Raw genomic sequence first — 19,557 nt, forward strand, 5'->3', positions numbered from 1 at the left:
CTGTTCCACCTGGAGCTCAGACTGACAGAGCAGCAGGAGGGCGGGTAGGGGCAAAGACCAGGAAGTAACCCTAGCCAAGGGACCGCCCCCAGCACGGTACCTCTCAGGCCCGGGAAAGAAGAGGGCTCAAAGAAAAGCCTTGAAGCCCACTGTTCGGAGGAGGTACCGCCTTTGTGAACAAACCTCCCAGGATGCCAAGAGGCCCCTGGGAGGACAGGAGGAAAGGGGCTCTTGAAAGCAGGGTTGGTCCCAGCAAAGAGTATAGGAAGGAAGCTGAAGCGGGGGAAAGGCCGGAGGCAGTGAGAATCAACAAGTGGGGGTAGCCAAGACTACAAAGGACCGACACAAAGGTTTAGTCACAAGCATTTATTATCTTCTGGAGAGCAAGGTCGTCTTCCCTGGCGGTGGCACACGCGCAAGAACAAATCTCAGGAGGCTGCCACACTGCTTCCGGAAGCCTGCCCATGGGGTGGCAGAGTCATAGGGGGCAGGAACAGGGCCTTTAACTTGCCGGACAGGCTGGCAATCTCAGGATCCTGCGCTTCGTAAGACTTGACTAGGCGGGCAAACTTAAGGACACCTGCAAGAGGGAGCAAGGAAGGACGCCTGCTGGAGGCCAGTGTGCCAAGGCAGGGAACGGACGCCCGATAGTAGACAGACACAAGTGGGTAGCCCTCGGCAACGCAGGACAGATCGCACCCGTCCTGCATGGCTTCCATCAACCCCCACCCCAGTTTCCACTAGGCACAACTGGATAAATGTGAAAAAGTCCTAAAGTGCCCAGGCATGGTGGTGCACGCCTTTAGTGCCAGTACTTGACAGGCAGAGGCAGGTAGCTCTCTGAGTTCGAGGCCAACTTGGTCTACAAAGCAAATTCCAGATCAGCCAGGACTATGCGGAGAAACTCTGTCTCAAAAAAAAAAAAAAAAAAAAAGGTGATGGCACACACCTTTAATCCCAGCACTCGGGAGGCAGAGGCAGATAGATCTCTGTGAGTTCGAGGCCAGCCTGGTCTACAAGAGCTCCAGGACAGGCTCCAAAGCCACGGAGAAACCGTCTCAAAAAACCAAAAAAGAAAGAAAAGAAAAAGTCCTAAAACAGAACGTTCCACTCTTGGGTGAGCCATGTTAGCTGTTTTGTCCTCAAGCAGCCTAAATAAGAACAAGATCCCAGATCTACAAGCAGCCCCTGGCTAGCTGGGCCAAATCAATCAATGAACATATATAATTCCTGGAAGAGAGATCTCAATCCCCTACACCAAACTGCAGAAGCCTGTTGTCAGGCAGACAAGAGCTCACGTTAGACTTAGGCCTGGTGACTCAAGCCTAGTCAATACCGCCTACTCAGAAGGCTGATAAAGGAGCCTTTTGGTTCAAGGCCAGCCCGGGCACCTTGGTGAGTTCCTGATTCAAAGCTGAGTAGATATAGCTCAGAGGTGGAGAGCTTGCTCAACATAAGGCCTTGGGTTCAAGAGTCAATACTTTAAATTTAGAGTGAAAGGGGAAAAAAAGCTGATAGGTAGGCCCTGAGCTCTGAGTACCAATGTTTGATGTGACTGCCGCCCTGTGGCGAGAAAGAGATCGACTCGGGGGCCACTGATCATGAGCCCCACCCCCAATCCATCCCACCGCCATTCCAAGTGGGACCCACCTTCCCCGTCGCAACTGAAGCCATAGGCTTTAATAACCTCCTGCTGGATCTGTGTGGCTACTGGCAGCACGAACTGCAGCATCTTGCCCATATCGTTGCATGCATTGTCTCTAGCCTCGTCCATGCGCACGGCGTTCTCTGGGGCCGAAAACGCTTGGATCACCTCCGCCAAGACCACTGCAAGACCGAAGCATCCCAGAGAGGTCCGCGGAGCAGGGCGGGCGAGCCCAGAGGAGGGAAGAGGCAGGGAATTAGTGGACCGAGGAGATCAGTAACCCGATAAGCTCGTCCTCCCAACCCTTCGCCCTACTGGGCAAAGGCCCCACTTGGAGAAGGAATGGGTAGTAAGGCCCTCCCCCTAAAGGCGGCCCACGCCTGGACCAGGCTCACCCTTGGCCTGCTCTGCGCTCAGGGCCGCGGGCTGGGCCGAGGCGGACGCCATAGAACGCCAGTCGCTACTTGACTATGGGAACACCGAAGAGATCTGGAGAAGCCAGCAGCCTCCTACCACGGCTGCGGGCCAGCGGAGGCGGAAAGGAAGCTATAGCGCGCGAGGCGGAAGTCTCCGAGCGTGGACCTAACACACACGCACGGAAGTCCTAGAGGAATAGGGGACCACAGCGAGAAAAAAACACCACCAGCCGCCAAGCTGGGCCCGTTGCTATTCTTGTTAACCAGTGAGATTGGGAGGGGTTTTCCGGCAAGAGCCAGAAAACCTGCTAGACAAATTCTAAAAGAGCTGTAACACTCACGAGCATCGTTAGCAGCGAGCCCGGGAAAGGCACAAACTCCACTTTCGGTGAGGGTGAGATCAGCGTGCCATCTTCCCACCCCCAGAAGTATACAGATAGCAAAGCACACTTTTATTATCCAATTCGGTAAATAATATTCTAGAAGACTACTAAAACCGGTCGTTTCTTGAGTTTGTCACCGTCTGGTAGAGGACTATGCAAATAACCCGATGCTGATTGGCTAAGAACAGCCAATCACAGCTCCTTCGTTGCTGTGAGCAAAAGCAGGACTTCGCAATAATAAAAGCTTGGAGCGAAAGCCGGTGTAATCGGCCTTATGGAGTGGTAGGCGATGTGGCCCGATGCCTTCTAGGCTCTTGTCACCCATCCCCTCCTCAAAATGCAAGGGTTATCCAGAACGTCAGGCCCTAAGGGGCATAGTACCGCACTTCTGTGGTACTAACACAAAAACTAAGAGGTAGGAAAGCCACAAGTTCAAGGGCAGCCTGGGTTACGTGACCTTGCCTCATTAAAAATAGAGGGGCTGCAAAGAGGGGTCACCCTGCCTGACAATTCTCAACTGCCTGTAACTCAAGCTACAGGGGATTCAACATCATCTTCTGGCCTCTGTTGGCTCTTGCATTCATGGGCACAGACATGAACCTATACATATAATAAAAATAAATCTTTAAGAAAATCAGTAATACATATCTTCTTGGCCTACTGAGGTTATGTAAATTCAACTGTTTCAAAATCATTTATCAAACTAGGCTATGGAAAGGGAGTTAGATCCCTGAAGTTGTTTCTGGAGCAATCTGGTCGGGTCGGTGACAGGGATGCTTCCAAGGTGTGAGCAGGTCAAGTTCACTGTGGGCCTGTTCTTACTCTCAAAGGCCTCAGCTGCCTTAACTTCCCAGTCTTAGGAGAAACCAGAGAAATAGTGTGAGGTACCCCCATAAGCATGACTGGGGATGCATGGTCAAGCCCCCCACATCTCTTCCCATTTCCCCTAAGACAATCAGACCTCCCACCCCACCAGACCCACACCCCCCCCCCCAAATAAGTCACAGACAAATTCCTGGGGAAGTGTGAGGATGTTTTTGTTTGGTTGGTTTTGGTCAGGGTGTTTTTTAAAGAGCATCATATAGATATTTATATATATAAATTATTAATGTGGGACGGGCAAGGGGCACACATCGCCGAGGGGGGTGCACACAGGGGGATGGGGCAGGGGCAGCACACAATGCTACGCAAAACAGCCACATCTAACAGATGAAATAATCACATCAATGGGTTAGGGGAGGAGCAGTGGCACCAAGGATTGGGCATGGAGGAGAAGAAAAGCAGGGGATAAGGAAGAGGGACCTGGTCCAAGATACTGTGCACTTTCTGTCCCCACCCTTGCCACTTCCCACCTCTGCACACAACCCTGGGCCTTAACCTTGTCTGTCCCTTCTTCCCTCCCTCCCTCTGCCCAGCTGCAGAAGCTCTGCCAGTGGGCAGCACCCTCTCCTCGGCTTTGGGGTGGGGGTGGGGTGCGGCAAAAGAGTGGAGGAGTCCTCCAAGGTCTGGGTAAAGGAGCAGTGGGCGCTCTCTGGATCGCAGGTTCTACAGCGGCTTGTCGCTCTCCTTCTTCAGGTGACTAATAAGAGGCAAAGCATCAGAGAGATGAGACTGAGAAAGGAGGGCCCCTCCCACGGGCCTGGTATCCTCTTGGTATACCCATACCCACCTCCCCTTGTGCTCTGGGAGCACCTGCCGTACCTGTAGTAGTCCTCCTGGGCGGGCAGTGGCACGCTGTGCAATGGGTGATGGGCGTGCAGCCACTGCTGCTGTTCCAGCGCCAAGCGCTGCAGCTCAGCTGACTGGGCGTGCATGGCCTGCAGCTGATGAGCTGCTGACATGGGAGCAGAAAGGGAAGCTGGCAGGTCCCGGTAAGGGGCAGCTGTGGGAAGGAAGGACAGGAGCATGTGATGGGTGGATAGGGATGGTCAGCCACTTCACAGACCGGAAACTAAGGCTAAGCTGTAAAGTTACACCGCCTGCCCTACAATTGGCCAGGGCTAGAATGGAACCAGAAGTGCCAACTTCTCTCTGCCTGGGCCTAGAACCTGAGCCTCTTTTAGGAGGACCTCAGCCTCTGTTTCTACCATAGCTCCTCACCTCTCTCTCCAAACTCTACAGGCCCACTCTGCCACCCTAATCCCTCTGTTCTGGCCTTCCCTCACGTGAGTTTCTCCATCCCAACTTCCATCCTTACCAAAGAGCTGGTGACGAAGAACTTCGTTCTCGTGCAGAGGGTGAGGAAGAAGGGGATTAGGGAGGGTCCCAGCTGGGTAGGGGATCCGGGTAAGGTGAGACCCTGAGGCCAGGGGGTCAATGAGAGGGTGCACCGAGGCGGAGGCTGGAGGGCAGAGAAAGGAAGGTGTCACCAGGAGGCAGGGTTAGGAACAACCATGCATTGGGGTGGAGGGATTTCGCCTGTGAAGACAGACCCAAGGGATCCAAAGCAGAACAGAGCATAATGGGAGCTAGAGACTCTGAGATGAAGAGAAGAAACTGCTGGTAAGAGGGACGTGTAACTGAAAACAGATCACAGTTAGCAGAGAGGACTGAGGAGGAAAGAAAAGAACACACTGCTCTGAAGGGATGAAGGATACTTTTAGAAAACTGGTCATTTTTTGAGTTCAAGAACTGAGACAGGAAAAATATTAAGAGGTGGAATGAATATGAGCAGAAGGCACTATATGAGAATGCCCAAAGCCTGCTATGTTGTATACTTACTAAATACATCAATCAATGCTCTAATGAGGGAGAACGGATGAGGGCGAGAAGAAACGAGCAACTCAAAATAAACGAGTCTAAAGCCAACCAGGCAGTGTTCTGGGCTATAAGCGCTACAGTTGAGCACTTATATATACAGTATGGCACCAAAACCAAACTTACATGGGTTTCTCTAAAAGATTCTAAATCTGCAGATGGGCAGAAACACAGAAGATCCCTAGATGTAAGGGAAGGAGATGCTGGCAACAAACGAGATTTGTATACAGAGGAACAAGAACGCTGGCATGTGAGGGGCTTAGAGAAAGAATATGAAGACAGAGAAGAGGCGATCCTTCAAAAGGCTCCGGCTTTGTGCGTTATCAAGAGCAGAAGGCTGGGATAGGAAGAGGGCATGAGAAATGGAGGGAAGTCCAGCAAAGATGAGAACGGTAATCTCAGGAGAGGGTGACTGATGCCTGACCAGCAGGAACGGAAGAACGTTATGGGGTACAGCAGAGCCGCAGTTCAAAGCGAGGACAGAGAGCGTCTTACCTGCATGAATGGCATCCTGCTGGTGCAGGTGAAGGTGGGAGTGGATGTGGGAGTGCTGGTGGTGATGGGGAGTCACGTTGAGCATCTGCAGCCGGGCCAGAGGGTCATTGCCCAGGGCTGCCACCCTTTCTGCATGCTGCCTTTCTGCTGCCAGCCGCTCAGCGTAAGACATGTCAGGACGCAGGGCTGGCCCAGCTGCCAGCGCTAGCCGTTCTCGCTCTAGAGGCCCCAGGCTCGGATGGAACGGGAAAGGATGCAGGCCAGGCGGCCCAGGCTGTAGAGCCAGGCCCCCATGTCGGGGGAAGGGATCCAGGCCTGGCCCGGGGACCCCATGTAGGGGTTCCAGCTCACTAGGCTTCACCTCAAAGCCAGGCTTGAGCCGGTCACGGAGGTCACGTTCACGGGCTTCCCGCTCCCTTTCGCGGGCAGCTGGGTCGCTGCTGTACAGGGCTGGGACATTGTAACCCAGAAGCCCCGGGTCCACTGCCCCCAAGGGCACATAGAATGGGTGGTTGCGATTGCCAGGAGACATGACGTGAGGTCGGGCGTATTCGCTGAGAGTGCGCAGGGCAGGAGTATCAGGACCCAGGTAAGGGGGCACTGTAGCCACAGCGCTGCCAGGCTCAAAGGGAGGCCGATGGGGCACTGGACCCAGAGACGGGCACTCCACTGGAGCACGGCCCTCCTGGGCCAGCTTCTGCAGGATACAGAAAAGAGGGGTCAGAACTGCAGTTCCGGGAAGTCTCAGCCCCACGTCGCCCGACTATCTCAGTGGGGAAAAGCCAAAACGCCTCACCCCACTCCCAGCTTTCTTTTCCTCCTGCCTGGAAGCCTGAGCTTTCGGGGCTGCAGTGGCTCCTCCCCTCCGCCAGGTGGCGAAGCGACCGGAGTGGCGAAGCCCGGGACCGGGAGAGGCGCGCGGCGCACCTTGTGACGCACTCACCACACTGCGCTCCAGCTCGCGCTCTTTCTCGCGCTCGCGCTCCTTCTCGCGCTCCCGTTCGCGCTCGCGCTCCTTTTCTTCGCGCGCGCGCTGCTCGGCCTCGCGCCGCACTTTCTCCACCAGGTCCGCGCGCTTCTTGGCCAGCTTGGATCCCTCCAGCGGCACGAAGTACAGGTCGCTGCGCGCGCACGAGTTGAAGCCACGGTCCAGGTGCTTATTGAACCTGCCGGGCGGGCGCAGGGCTGTGAGCCCGAGCCTCAAGGGGAGCCCCCTCCAGCCCATGTCCCTAAAGCGGCCCCCACCCGCGTGTGTCCTTGATGTCAATAGCACGGTGACCGTCGTCCCTTCGTCTTCCGCTTCCAGACCCACCTGCACCCAACCCCACGGCTGCTCACCTGGCTGACTGGCTGGCGTGGCTGGGCACATCCACCACCTTGGGAGGGGGCGAGGGGCTTCGGGCCGGGGGCACCGGACTCTCAGGAGCTTCATACTCTTCAGCTGGCTCCTGTTTGATCTGCGTGGCAGTCAGGGGCGGCCCTGTCGCTGGGGCCGCGGGTGGTGGAGGCAGAGATGACAAACTCGAAGGCCCCGCAGGTGGCAGGGGCCCTGGCCCCACAGTGGGTGAGCCTGGCTTGAAGGTCCCTGGGCCTGCTGGCGGAGAGGTGCCTCGAAAGCCAGGCGGGGTCCCTGTTCTGAAGGAGGGTGGTGACCCCGGTTTGTATCCAGGCGGGGTGGCGGTCTTATAGGACCCAGGGGATGGGGCTCTCTTGCTGTACTGAGGGGGCCCAGGTGGTGAGGCCGTCTTGTAGCCTGCAGGCGAGGAAGCCACGGTAGCGATGACAGTAGAAAGCGTAGCTGAGGAAGTAGTGACTGGAGGAACGGGTGGGAAGGGGTAGGATGCCCCTTGGGGACCCTGGGATGAGGAGGGGTGCGAGCAGGAGTAGGAGGCTTGAGAGGAAGAGCCTGAAGCGTTGGAAGAAGAGGAAACTGGGGGGCCATTGGGACCTGCTTGACTATAGGACACCTGGCCATGAGGTGGAGGCAGGTGCGCTGGCCCCTGTGGGTAGGGCCTCAAAGACCCCAGGGAGGGAGACATGTTGTAAGGGTGTGCATGGTGGGAGCCGCTGCTCTCTAGGGGGTGAGGATATGCCCCAGGTGGAGGGGGCCCAGAGTTTCCAGGATGGTGTTGTTGCTGTTGCTGCGGCTGCTGCTGCTGCTGGTGATGGTGATGTGTAGGGGCTGGTGGGTGGGCTGTGGATTGGCCCCCAGCAGGAGGGTAAGGGCCTGGATGGGTGTTGTTGTTGGCCAAGAGGCGGCCATAGGGAGGAGGAGGTGGAGGAGCCTGACTCCACACAGCCTGGGACGGGAGGGAAGGCTGGGTATACTTGGGTGGCTGATTAGAGACAGATATACTTGTAGGCGGAGGGAAAGAATGGGGATAACTGGGCAGAGCTTGGGAAGCTGGGTACTGGGAGGCCGAGGAGGAGGAAGAACTAGAAGCTGCTGCAGCAGAGCTACTGGAGGATGAATATGGATACCGCATTGGGGGCCCAGGGGCAGAGGAGGAAGAAGCTGGAGGTAAAGGGTGGGGTGAGGGAGCCAGAGTTGGACCCTTCTCTGGGCCAGGAGGAAGTCCACTCATACCCTGACCCATGGCATGGGGAGAGGGCAGATGCCCAGGGATTGGCTGAGCCCCTATGCCAGGAGGAGAGGCTGAGGCATTGTTGAGGGGTCTTAGGGCAGGTGGAGGAGGCAGGTTTGGGGTCACGTGGGGGAAAGTAGCTGCTGGTGGAGCAGAAGGTAAGTTCCCACCACCCACTGGAGCATTGGGTGGCTTTGTTGGAGGGGGACCACTGGCCCCAGAGCTTGATATTGGAATTGGGGTGGTGGGTGGGGGGTGCTGCTTGCCTCCACTAGGGGTACCCACTGAAGAGGCAGCTGCTCCCCCTTTGGGACCCATGGAGGGCCCAGATAAAACACCTGCACTAGCATTCCCAGGGTAGAGCTGTGGGTGTGGGGGAGGGGCTCCAGGAGGTGGGCCCTGGAATAATCGAGATGTGGGTGGCTCCATTGGAGCATGATATCCAGTAGGTGTCACAGAAGGATGGGGTTCAAAGCCGGGCTCTGGCTGTCGGGGAGTGCTGTCTGGTGGTGGAGGGGAAGGAGGAAAGAGTGGAGGTGGGTGGTAGGGGCGGGCTGGGCCCTGAGACAGGCCGGAAGATGAGTCGGAGTCGTTCTCCACACTTCCAGGGCTGTAGATGCTGGGAGATGTGCTTCGGTTATCCTGATCTATGTCCCTAGGGTCACTGCTGCCATCGTCATTAATGCTGCGCCCATCCAAGCTGTCCAGATCCGATGGAGACTGTGGTCGAGGGAGCTCCTGCTGTCAGGGAAGAGGGCTTGGTTTTCCTCTCTTCCTTTACTGCTTTCCCAGGATTCACGACTGACTGCAGACCCTTCTTGCCATCTCTTGTGTACCCTACGCGCATCCCTGATCTCCTTTAGCTATCCCCCAATGCTTGGTTTCCTTTTGTTTTCTTTCTTCCTTGCTTGCTTTTTTTAAAGAAAGGGTTTCATATAGCCCAGGCTGACCTCCAGATCACCAATAGCACAGGATGACCTTGAACTTTTTATTTTTTGAGATAGGGTTCTCTGTGTGGCCCTCGCTGTTGTAGAACTAGTTTTGTAGACCAGACTGGCTTGGAACTCACAGAGATCCACCTGCCTCTGCCTCCCTGATGGGATTAACAGTGTGTGCCACTACTGCCTGGCTAACCTTGAATTTTTATCTTACTGCCTCTGAATGCTAGGGTCAGAGCTGTGCCCAGCTATTAAATGCGTGGACTGAGCACTATGTACTAGGAACTCACTCTACCAAGTGAGCCACATTACCAGCCCCATTTCTGTATCCTAATAACTTACTTGTCCCTTCCACAAAGGAGGCTGTGATGCCTTCCCTACCCTCTTGGCCCTGCCCTGTCACCTACTGTTCTAACTGAAGCCTACCATATTATAGACAGGACCACTACAAATAAGCACCCAACAGGACTTTTCTATCTGAGCAGAGTCAAAGTAGGCGTGGTGCACAAAATATGCTTAGAGAAAGAACAGTCAGAAACAAGTCACAGTAGGCACCAGGCCTCTCACCTCAGTTTTGGTCTTTTTGGGTGCACTGGTCTCCTCACTTTCGCTCTCTGAGATCTCCTCACTGCGGCCCTGCTTGCTGGCCTTTGGGGTAGAGGTCTCCTCTACTCGCGCCTTCTGTGAAGGAGGAAGAGCACGCTGTCGTCTTCTGTCTCTTAAGCCCCCGCCAGAGTTACTCTCTGCCAGACCTGAAGCCCCCCTCCAAATCCCCTTTCAGCTGTAGTGCTGTGGCATCGGTGGGGGCCAGAGGAGGAATAAATACCTTGGCAGTCTGCCTGGACTTCTCAGCTTTGCCATCACTGCTGGACGTGCTGACCCCTCCAGGGGAGGCCCGGCCCCTTGATCTCAGCTCTTCCCGGGGCCCAGGGGCCTCTTTCTTCCGTCCACTCCTCATTGACATCTGTGAGCAGGATGGAGTCAGGTAGTGGGTAGTGTGTTCCACTGCACCTGACTTTAGTCTATACATTGTTTCTATTCTCCACTTTATACATTGTTTCTGCTCTCCACTTTAGTCTATACATTGATTCTGCTCTCCACTTTAGTCTATACATTGTTTCTATTCTCCACTTTAGTCTATACATTGTTTCTGCTCTCCACTTTAGGCCCCTCCCCCTAGCTTCCCTGCTCCTGCCCTTTGACCTGTCATACTGCTCACTAGAGCTTCTACTCACTGAGTCTTTATTCTGTCGTGTCTTCATTCTTCAGGCTGTGGAGACCCCATTCTCCTCTGCCTGGGCAGCTTAATACAGAATCTCGTATGCTGTACCCCAAGCTCCCCACAGCTGTGGTCTGGGAAGCTGGGAGCAGTTGTAGGCACGTGGTACTCGCAGGGTGTTCTCTGTGAAACCTGTTAGGAAAAACCATCAACATCTCCATGTTACAGCAGAAACAGCAGGGGTCTGAGAAAGAAGCAGAGTCCTAAGCCTTGGGGTCAAGAGGCACAGGCATGAGAGACTGCCACTGTGGCTTGCTCCATAGGCTGCATCAGCTAAGTGATGGGGACTCACAATATAACCTCTTTCACCTCTAGGGAAGGCAGAAAATTCAGGTGTGCCTATGAACCCCACCCTAACACAGCAGGATTTTACCCTTCACAAGTCCTAAAGAGAATCTGTAGCCTGGTATGGGGAATGCGTATAGTGCCAGCACTCAGAAGGCTATGGTATGAGCATCATATGTTCAAGACCAGCCTGAAAAAGAACAAAATCCTGCCTCAACACACAAAACAGCAGCAGGAAAAAAAATTCCACTCTTTAATTCTAGAGCCTTACAAATTCAAAAGCAGCATAAAGAAACGAGGCTGAAGTATCAGTTTACTGAGTATCTTCTTTGTGTCAAGCACATTACATACGATTTCCTGTCACATCTCCAGCACACTCTAAAGGGGGACTAATAGGTAAGGGGACTGAGGCTCAGAGACTGACTGTGACTGCGGCCTGCCCCACCTTCCACAGGGACAAACCAAGCCCTCTGCAATCTGACTTCAAAGGCCACACTTGCTCGCCCACTCTTCTAAACTCTCCTCAGAAGGTGTAGAGAATTCTAAGAAGCCTACATCACTCGCTCAGATAGCAATCTTGATTCACGTCAGACAATGTAGACGAATGTCCCATACTGAGCAGCACAGTCTCACCAGCCTCAACCCCAAATCAAGGTATCTTCAAAACTGCAGAACATTCTAGACAGCCTCCTAAGGATCCATCCTCTAGTAGTTAGCCTTTTCCGCTTACAGGGATTTTGTCCAGAGAGTTAGTCAACCTAAACTGACAGTATTTGGGAGGAAAAATTCCCAGAAAGTTTCAAACAATTACATTGCCACCCCAGGCTCAATCTACAAGAATGATGTGCAGACACAGCCTGCAGTAGGGGCCACCTTTCCACGAGTCCTAGGTCCCCTCCAGCTTTCACTGCTCAGCCATTGTCTACCTTCTTTGCATGGCTTTGAACAGGTACATGTTATCAAAGATTTACATGGAATTTACTGTACCCGATCTACAGGTGACTTTAAAAGCACGGGAGAGTGTGTATAGGTATAAACAGACACAGCATCATTCCATACAAGGTACTTGAGTATGTGCTGATGTTGGTGTCTGTGGAGTACTGGAACAAAGCCCCCAGGGATCAAAGGGATGGCTGTATTGGGGTTTCCTGGGCTCAAAAGAAAAGTCAAAGCTTTTACAGTAACCAGACTCAAAATACCCTGACTGGCTGAGGGGAGGGGTGTGCATGTGTGAGGGCAACCTGTTAGTCAGTTCTCCCTTCTCACCATGTGGGACCCAGGGATCAAACCCAGGTCCCTCTACTCAGTGAGCCATCTCACCAGCCCAACTTAAAATATTTTTTAAATTTTATATTATGTACATTGGTGTTCTATCTGCACTCATGTGTGTGAGGGTGTTGGGTCCCCTGAAACTGTTAATACAGACGGTTGTGAACTTCCATGCAGGTGCTGGGAATTGAACCCAGGACCTCTAGAAGAGCAGCCAGGGCTCTTAAGAGCTGAGCCATCTCTCCAGCCCCCTCCAAAGATTTTACTACCACAAAAAGACAAAATGTCAGCGAACATGCAATACAGACTTACAAAATCAAGTCTGCTTCTCACTTGGCATGGGCAGCCTTCCTGGCTGTATGTAGCCATACAGACATGGATAGTGTCATCTACCTGTGCTCTCACTTGGCCTGAGCAGCCTACCTGTCTCTAGCAGTACAAACACGAAATCGCCAGCTACCCATGTATCCAGCCAGACATTTTTATCTGAACTTCAACTCCTGATCTTCCAGTCTTCAGTCCCCGGGTGCTGGTGCACTGAGCTCAGGGCCTCAAGCATGCCAGGCAAGTACACTGGATTTGCCCTGTGTTTCTTGCTAAGAGGCAAACCACGCCGTAAAACCATCCATATTTTTTTTTTTTTTTTTGATTTTCAAGACAGGGTTTCTCCGTAGCTTTTTGGTTCCTGTCCTGGAACTAGCTCCTGTAGACCAGGCTGGCCTCGAACTCACAGAGATCTGCCTGCCTCTGCCTCCCGAGTGCTGGGATTAAAGGCGTGCGTCACCACCGCCCGGCCCCATTCATAATTTTTTAAAATTTAATTTGCTATGTATGAATGTTTTGCTTGAATGGATGTGTACCACGTGTGTGCCTGGTCCCTGGGGAGGTGGGAAGAGGGCAGCAGATACCCTGGAACTAGAGTTAGTATGGGTGTGAGCTATCATGTGGGTGCTGAGAATAAAACCTGGGTCCTCTGCACGAGTCACAAGTCCACAGGTGCTCTAAACCACTGAGCCATCTCTCCCGACCTTTTCTCTTGTCTGTTTCTCTATTGTTGTTGTTTTAGTTTTTCAAGACAAGATCTCTCTGTGGAGCCCTGGCTGTCGTGGAGCTCACTATGTAGACCAGGCTGACTTTGAACTCACAGGGATCTGCTTGTTTCTACTTCCTGAATGCTAAGATTAAAAGTGTGTGCCACTATGCCCATTAAGATATTTTAAGAGCAAAAACTGTTATGGTCATAGTTTTTTCCTTTCTATATTTTCCACTGATGTTGTGTGCACACACATATAGGGTCTGTGTTCCTTATCTGAGACAGCGTCACACTATGCTCTTTGTGCCAGCCTTAAACTAAACCCAGTAGTCTTCCACTTCTGTTTGCCAAGACCGGGTTTGTAAGTGAGCAGCTCATCCAGGCAAGTGTACTATTGTCAATGACCTTTAAACCAAGTGAATGTCAGCAGGTTCATCTGTTATCGTTTTGTTTTGAGGGAGGGTCTCAAGTACAGGTATACCCCAGGCTCGGCAGGTCCTTTGAATCGGCTGATATTAACCCAGGTGAAAACAGACTAAATTTACCCATCTACTCTGAGCTGGAAAGTGCAGTTCTCCACAGAATACAGAGTAATTGCTTTTGCCCAACCCCACTGAACCATACTGAGGCAGGCAATGAGGAACACGTAAGTCTAACATTTCCAGGGAACTTAATAACTTACACTGAAGGGGCACAAAATAGATGGGACTGAGCCCCAAGTCTAAAGTTTCAACTGGCCAGGCGATGGTGGCACACGCCTTTAATCCCAGCACTCGGGAGGCAGAGGCAGGCGGATCTCTGTGAGTTCGAGACCAGCCTGGTCTACAGAGCTAGTTCCAGGACAGGCTCCAAAGCCACAGAGAAACCCTGTCTTGAGAAAAACCAAATAAATAAATAAATAATAAAAAAATAAAGTTTTAACTGATGTTTGCCCAGTAAACCAGTTTACTTCAACTACAGCTATAGCCACATTTTTAAAAGTTGTTTTGTGAATTGGTTTTAAAATACTATGCATTACCAGGCACGGGGACAACATCTGTAATTCTGTCACTTGGGAGGTGAAGGCAGGAGGACCCAGCCACCCTCAGCAAATAGCAAGTTCAAGGCCAGCCAGTTTCATAAAATCCTGTCTCAAAAAAATAAAACTACAAATGGGAAAAGAGAAGGAGGGGGAGTAAACAAATGTCCAAGAGCAGAACCGAACCGAAGAGGAGCAGACAACAGTGTCAGCCATGACAAGAAGAACACTACCTGTGGCTGCATCTGTCGCCCTCCCCCTCCCATCACAGGACTGGTTTACCAAGTCAGTTTGATTCCTAAAGGATCCAAAAGGTCAAAAACTATACTAAAGTTCCTTGGAGAACAGAGCAATCACTGTGTGCCTTTCTTACCTTTTTAATCAGCTGAGATCTGATAAAATTTGCAATGAGTAGCTTTGGAAGAGAAAAAAACAGCATCAATGGGGCAGTAATTTCCGGGATGAGGAGTGGCAGAGGGGGGATGGAGTTGAGACTGAGGTCAGATCATAGTTAAGTCTGGGCTTGGGTGGTATTCTAACACCAACTGACCAAGTGGCACTCCATTCTGCCTAGAAGGCTGTTGCTAACACTTACAGGGCATCTACCATGGACAACAGCACCCATCTACTGCCATTTCCTTACTGCAAAAGAAAAGCATGGGAGACCAAACTCAGCAGGCAAGGAAACAGAAACCAAGAGTCTCTCAGTAAGCACAGGAGAGGGAAGGAGAGGGACTAGGAATGCAGATCAGTGTGCAGAGTGCTGGGCTAGCATGCAAGAAGCCCAGGGTTAGATTCCAACACCACATAAAACAGGGTGTGGCTCATGCCTGCAATCTCAGAGGTACAGGTGAGGGGGATCACAAGTTCAAGGTCATCTCCTGTAGTGAGTGAGTTCAAGTCAAGTCAAGCCAGCTTGGGCTATAGAATAGAAGACCATCTCAAAAACCAAAAACATAGATTACTACCAAACCAATGCCCGGAATCAAACCATGAAGCTCACATGGCGGAAGAAGAGAATCAACTCAACACCAAGATACCCTTTGACCTCCACATGTACACCAGGGTACACACACAAAATAGATAAATGCAATTAAAAAAATTTTTCAAAGAAAGAAAGTAAGAAACAATACAAGAATGTCAGAAAATGACCACATCACAGGCTCCCTGGGAAGAGCTTACAGAGTATATTTTTTTCAGGGTCACTGAGTAGGCTCCATCATTTCAGACCTGCCTGCCTGACAATCACTTGAAAATAACCAAGATATGGATGAAGCACAGACCAACCAGCAGCTAACAATGCGGTAGCCTAAGTCTTGTTAGAACCCAGGACTGCTGAAGGAGCCACAGAGGCCATTTCATCAGACAGTGAAGGTGGTGCTCAAAGACAAGAGAAGTGACTTGCCCAAGGTCACAGAGACACAGCCAGAGTACACCCTGGTCTTCCAGCTCTGTTCCAGAGCATCCCGTTCTGCTCCAGGTTGTGCCATAGTCCTCTCCCCTGGGTGGCACTCACCTGAGACAGGCATGGAGAGCCATGCCATTTCTGTGAGTTCAGGAAAGTAAAAGGTCAAAGATTGGTTGAATGAAGGGGGTCACCCTGGGAACTGACAAAGAGGAAAGAAATCCAAAGAGGACTTCAAGAAAGTAAAATCGTGTGAAGAGTCAACCACGTATAAAACACAAGGGTGGGAGAGGCCAGAAGAAACTGCCCAGGATGATAGAACTTGGTTTTTTATTCTGTTTGTTTCTGGAGCTCAAACCCAGAGCCTCTGTATGTATATTAGGAACTAACATACCACTGAGCTACCTCCAGCCCAAGACCATATAGTATGAACAACAGTATATTCGTCTTCCCACCATACCCAGGTAGAGGCTTGAAAGAATGACCTGCAAGCAACAGTGCTACCTGTTCCAACAGATCGCTGGAGGAGAAAGGGTGTACCTCCTCAGGAAACCCCTACTTGGGGCAACACCAGAAACATCTCCCAGAACCCCTCCCAAGAGCCCATAGGACATAGCTACAGGCTGAGGCCTGATCTATGTACTGAAACCCCACCTATAGAACTTCCCACTGGATCACAGCCATGGCAACAAAATGGGTGAAAAAAAGTGCCCCTCCAGAGACCATCCCAGGGGTCCATCTGGCAGCCACTATTACCACCTCAGTTGCCAAAGCAACTCCGACCTTCTTACAGTACCCTCTGGGAAGGGAGCTTTAGGGTAACCTGCCCCAGGCACAAAGGGAGACCTCCGAGATCAAAGCAGTAACTTAAGGCCTCCCAGATAGAGCCCTGCTGTGGGGCAGCTAATGCTGAGGGGATGAGGGTGGAGGTCACAATTCCTTGGAATGCCTACAAGATTGCCCAATTCTCTCTTCTTTCCCAACCTCCCAACCTTTCTAATTCTCCCTTCTGTATTCCTGCCTTTCTTATTAGTGTTGGGAGACTCACACTGCCGAGCCTCAGTGCCCCCTTCACGAAGTAACTAGGTCTGGGATTAGGAAAACAGGGTCAGAGGTGACCTAGAGTGGGGAAAAGAAAACTGAGTCACAAAAGATACGGCCTTCCCATTTCCACCCCAGGCTTCTCAAAGATGGGCCTCTCTTGGTCCTTCTTCATTCCCCCAGGTTCAGTCCCCCCCCCCTCTCGGCAGCAACAATCCTGTTCTTACCACCCACCACACCCCTTTCCCGGTTCCCAGTTCCCTTCGGTTCCTAATACCCGCAATCCTGGGTTCTGGAACCCAGGTTCTGGGCCTGTGGGGCTTCTGGAGCCTTCACGCCCCACCTCGCTGCCATCTCTCCGATCCGTCCTGCCTTCTCCGCGAACCACCCGCACAGCATCCCCCGTTTTACCTCCGCCAAGTCTCCACCTCGGCGTTCCTCCCCTTTAGGCTCTGGTCCTGGCGACGCTCGGCCCCATCAGCCCTCCTCCCGAGACACCCCCCCACCTCCTGAGCTCGCGACTCCCGGGCCCGCGTCCCTCCTCCGGGCGGCCCCACCCCCTGAGCCCCCAGCCTCGGGCCCGGCCGTGCCCGCAGTGAGGGAACGCGACCGGGAAAATAACAAATGGAGGCGGCGGCGGGAGGGGGGGGGGGGTGGCGGCAGGGGTGGGGGCGGGGAGCCCAGGGCCAAACGGGGCGGCCCGGGCGGGCGGCAGCAGACCTTACCTGCGAGCGGCTCGGGACGGCAGGCTGGCTGCTAGTGCAATCGGGCTCCGGCGCCTCCCGGGGACGGCGGCGGCCACTCCCCGCCCTCCTCAATGCGCGGCTTCAGTCGCTGCTGCCGCGGCGGCGGCGGCGGCGGCCCCGGCCCCCCCGGAGGGTGGCCCCCATGCCTCGCTCTCCGCGCAGCCCCGATCGGTTCCTCGCACTCCCCGCCCGCCCGCCCGGAACGCGCCGCCCGCCCCCGCCGCGCCGCCCGCCTCCGCCCGCACTCGGCGGCCCCAGCGAGGCCCGCGACCCCCGACCCTCCCGCCGCTCGTGCCGCGCGCCCCTAGCCCGCCCCGAGGCCAGCCGCCCACAAACGCGTCCTGGCCCGAGGCCCCGGCCCGGCGCCGGGCTGCGGGCGGGCGGGCAGGCGGACGGGCTGGGCGGCGCGTCCGGCGACTCGCACAGGAAAGCGGACGGCGGAGGGAGGGCGCTCGGGAGAGGGGGATGGGAGCAGGGAGGAAGAGGGAGAAGGAGGGAGCGCGGAGGAACGGAGGAGAGAGGGGCCCGGAGGAGACGCGAGGGAGGGAGCGCGCGGCAGTCGGGGGGCGGAGGATCAGGGAAGGGGAGGCGCCGGGCGAGTTTGGCCGAAGCCGGCCGGGGCGCGGAGGGAGAGGGCCTCGCGGTGCCGAGCGTGGGGAGCTCCCGGGCCCCGCGCGCGAGAGGGCTGGGTGGGAGGGGCTGTAGACTGTGAAGGCAGACATAGGGAGGCTGAAGAAGTTTGGGGACAAGGGGCTGTGGCAGGGGTGAAGTGGGAGGAGTTTGGGGGGGGGGGGGTCCTGAAGTAGAGACTGGGATAATGGGGCTATATTGGAAAGATGGGGAGGAAAGGCCAGAGCCTTAGACTGGAGGTGTTTAGGGGCTGTTTCGGAGAGAATGCGATGGAAGTTTGGAGACCTGGGCGGAAAAAGATGAAAAGATGAAGAAGACGTACTCGGGAATGGTGTTTCGGAAGAGATAAGAGTTTAAAGGGGGTCGGTGTTGAAAAGAATGCAAACCTCGAGGATTTGGGAGTGATGGAGTGAAGCTGGAGGGAGTCCAGATACCTCTGTGGGAGCGCAGGCATGAGAGGTCCCAGAAGAGATTTTAAAAGGTGGGACCAGATGCCTATTCTAGAGGGAGACTGGGTTTGGAGTGGATTGATCAAACCCGAGGGTGGGACTTTCAACCGAACTAAGAACTGCTTCCTTTGGCAAATAAATTGGAGGAGAATGAATTAGAGGACTGGAAGGAAATACAAGATAAATAGGGTCTTTGTGGCATCGTGGAGGGAGGGTCAGTGATGGGAAAGAGAAGAGCTAAAGATGGAAACGGAGAACGGCGCGCAGAAATGACAGAATGGGGAGGCAGGCCCTGGCATGTAGAGGTAACTGAGGAATGGCACTTCATATTCGGGCCCGTTTTCCTTCTCAAGTCTGTTTGAAGTCACTACTGGCTTCTTCGGTCGTGGTCACAGAAGGGACGAAGTGGAAAGGACCTCTACACACTCTTAGGTGCCCTGGGTTCCCTCTAACAATCGTTGGAATATGGAGGTAGTCCCCCGCCCAGACCACAGCGTGATCGAGTCCTGTCAGTGTGTCCGTCGTGTCCAGTCTCCAGCCATGAAGTCAGCACCCCCCGTCAGTCCACAGGGGCCTTCTTCTGGACTCCCTGTCTGGCCCCGCACCAAGCAGCAACGTCTCTCAGGACAAAGGACACTAGAGACAGGGCGATTTTTGGCAGCTGAAATTGGGAAGGCTAGAGAAAGGGAGGGAGGCGGGCCGGGAGGTGGGAAGAGCTGGAGCCGGAGTCTGGATTGGGAGCCCTTAGGAGTTCACCAGATTTGGAGTGGGGGTAGGGCATTTGTGGGGCCAGTCTAGCTGCAAACCAACTGGGTAGAGTAGTAGGCACTGGACGGGCAGACTACCTTCGGGAAGGAAGGAGGAAGGCTGGCCTTGTATCAGCTCACTAGGTCCTGTGTCACCATTCCTTAGGCCAGATTCAGCCAAGTTCTTGAACTTACCCCAAAGCTCCAACAGATTCCAAAGCACTAGGGAAACCGAGCAAGAATCCTCCCACCATCGCACCACCCTGAAATCCCTGCCTCTGCAGGGACTCACTTTACCCCCATGCCCATCTTCTTGTCCCCTTCCAGGGCCTCCCAGAGACCAGGTCAGCTCCCTGGCCTCCTGTGGCCCTGGCTTCTTTTCCTCGGTCCTCCAGGAAAGCCTCTGCTCCTTCCCTCCACCAACTAATTTTGCTCCA

At 53.8% G+C, this 19,557-nt stretch overlaps 2 protein-coding genes and 1 non-coding gene across 8 annotated transcripts; all 3 read right to left on the minus strand.

The window, feature by feature from the left end:
• Positions 1-351: 351 nt before the first annotated feature.
• Positions 352-2,529, minus strand: CUNH12orf57 (chromosome unknown C12orf57 homolog). 2 transcript variants are annotated; one of them, XM_041640155.1, is made up of 3 exons: positions 2,403-2,529; positions 1,651-1,827; positions 352-580 (listed from the first exon to the last, which is right to left on the minus strand). In XM_041640155.1, exons 2-3 carry the CDS (start codon positions 1,772-1,774, stop codon positions 429-431), a joined length of 276 nt encoding a protein of 91 aa, XP_041496089.1. In that variant the 5' UTR covers positions 1,775-1,827; positions 2,403-2,529; the 3' UTR covers positions 352-428. The 2 variants fall into 2 exon arrangements, with proteins under 2 accessions (XP_041496089.1, XP_041496086.1); XM_041640152.1 differs by lacking the exon at positions 2,403-2,529 and adding an exon at positions 2,041-2,381.
• On the minus strand, positions 2,339-2,400 carry LOC121443903. Its single transcript, XR_005973723.1, has one exon. It is a non-coding gene; the product is annotated as a U7 small nuclear RNA (small nuclear RNA).
• Positions 2,530-3,464: 935 nt separating the features above from the next.
• Positions 3,465-17,740, minus strand: Atn1 (atrophin 1). 5 transcript variants are annotated; one of them, XM_041633786.1, is made up of 11 exons: positions 17,275-17,740; positions 16,557-16,627; positions 10,455-10,630; positions 10,046-10,183; positions 9,787-9,900; positions 7,035-9,019; positions 6,640-6,862; positions 5,697-6,393; positions 4,642-4,785; positions 4,146-4,326; positions 3,465-4,023 (listed from the first exon to the last, which is right to left on the minus strand). In XM_041633786.1, the coding sequence occupies exons 3-11, from the start codon at positions 10,479-10,481 to the stop codon at positions 3,990-3,992; spliced, it is 3,543 nt and encodes a 1,180-aa protein (XP_041489720.1). In that variant the 5' UTR covers positions 10,482-10,630; positions 16,557-16,627; positions 17,275-17,740; the 3' UTR covers positions 3,465-3,989. The 5 variants fall into 5 exon arrangements, with proteins under 5 accessions (XP_041489720.1, XP_041489702.1, XP_041489714.1 ...); XM_041633768.1 differs by having other exon boundaries at positions 7,035-9,022; positions 17,275-17,739; XM_041633780.1 differs by lacking the exon at positions 17,275-17,740 and adding an exon at positions 16,961-17,002 and having other exon boundaries at positions 7,035-9,022.
• Between the last annotated feature and the right edge of the window lie 1,817 nt (positions 17,741-19,557).

Source organism: Microtus oregoni, unplaced genomic scaffold (assembly GCF_018167655.1).
Source record: "Microtus oregoni isolate MIOR12 unplaced genomic scaffold, Mior012 000002F_ref0000024, whole genome shotgun sequence".
In the NCBI taxonomy this organism is placed as follows: Eukaryota; Metazoa; Chordata; class Mammalia; order Rodentia; family Cricetidae; genus Microtus; species Microtus oregoni.

What these genes read in the sequence shown, in the direction of transcription:
- Atn1 (XM_041633775.1), bottom strand. Translation starts at nt 10,481, where the DNA reads ATGAAGACACGACAGAATAAAGACTCA. An exon ending in CCAAAAAGACCAAAACTGAG is followed by an intron (nt 9,023 to 9,786) that starts GTGAGAGGCCTG and finishes CTTCCCTGACAG; the next exon opens with CAGGAGCTCCCTCGACCACA. An exon ending in GCCCAGGAGGACTACTACAG is followed by an intron (nt 4,024 to 4,145) that starts GTACGGCAGGTG and finishes GCCTCTTATTAG; the next exon opens with TCACCTGAAGAAGGAGAGCG.
- CUNH12orf57 (XM_041640152.1), bottom strand. Translation starts at nt 2,092, where the DNA reads ATGGCGTCCGCCTCGGCCCAGCCCGCGGCCCTGAGCGCAGAGCAGGCC. An exon ending in GAGCGCAGAGCAGGCCAAGG is followed by an intron (nt 1,828 to 2,040) that starts GTGAGCCTGGTC and finishes TCGGTCTTGCAG; the next exon opens with TGGTCTTGGCGGAGGTGATC. An exon ending in CTTCAGTTGCGACGGGGAAG is followed by an intron (nt 581 to 1,650) that starts GTGGGTCCCACT and finishes TCCCTCTTGCAG; the next exon opens with GTGTCCTTAAGTTTGCCCGC.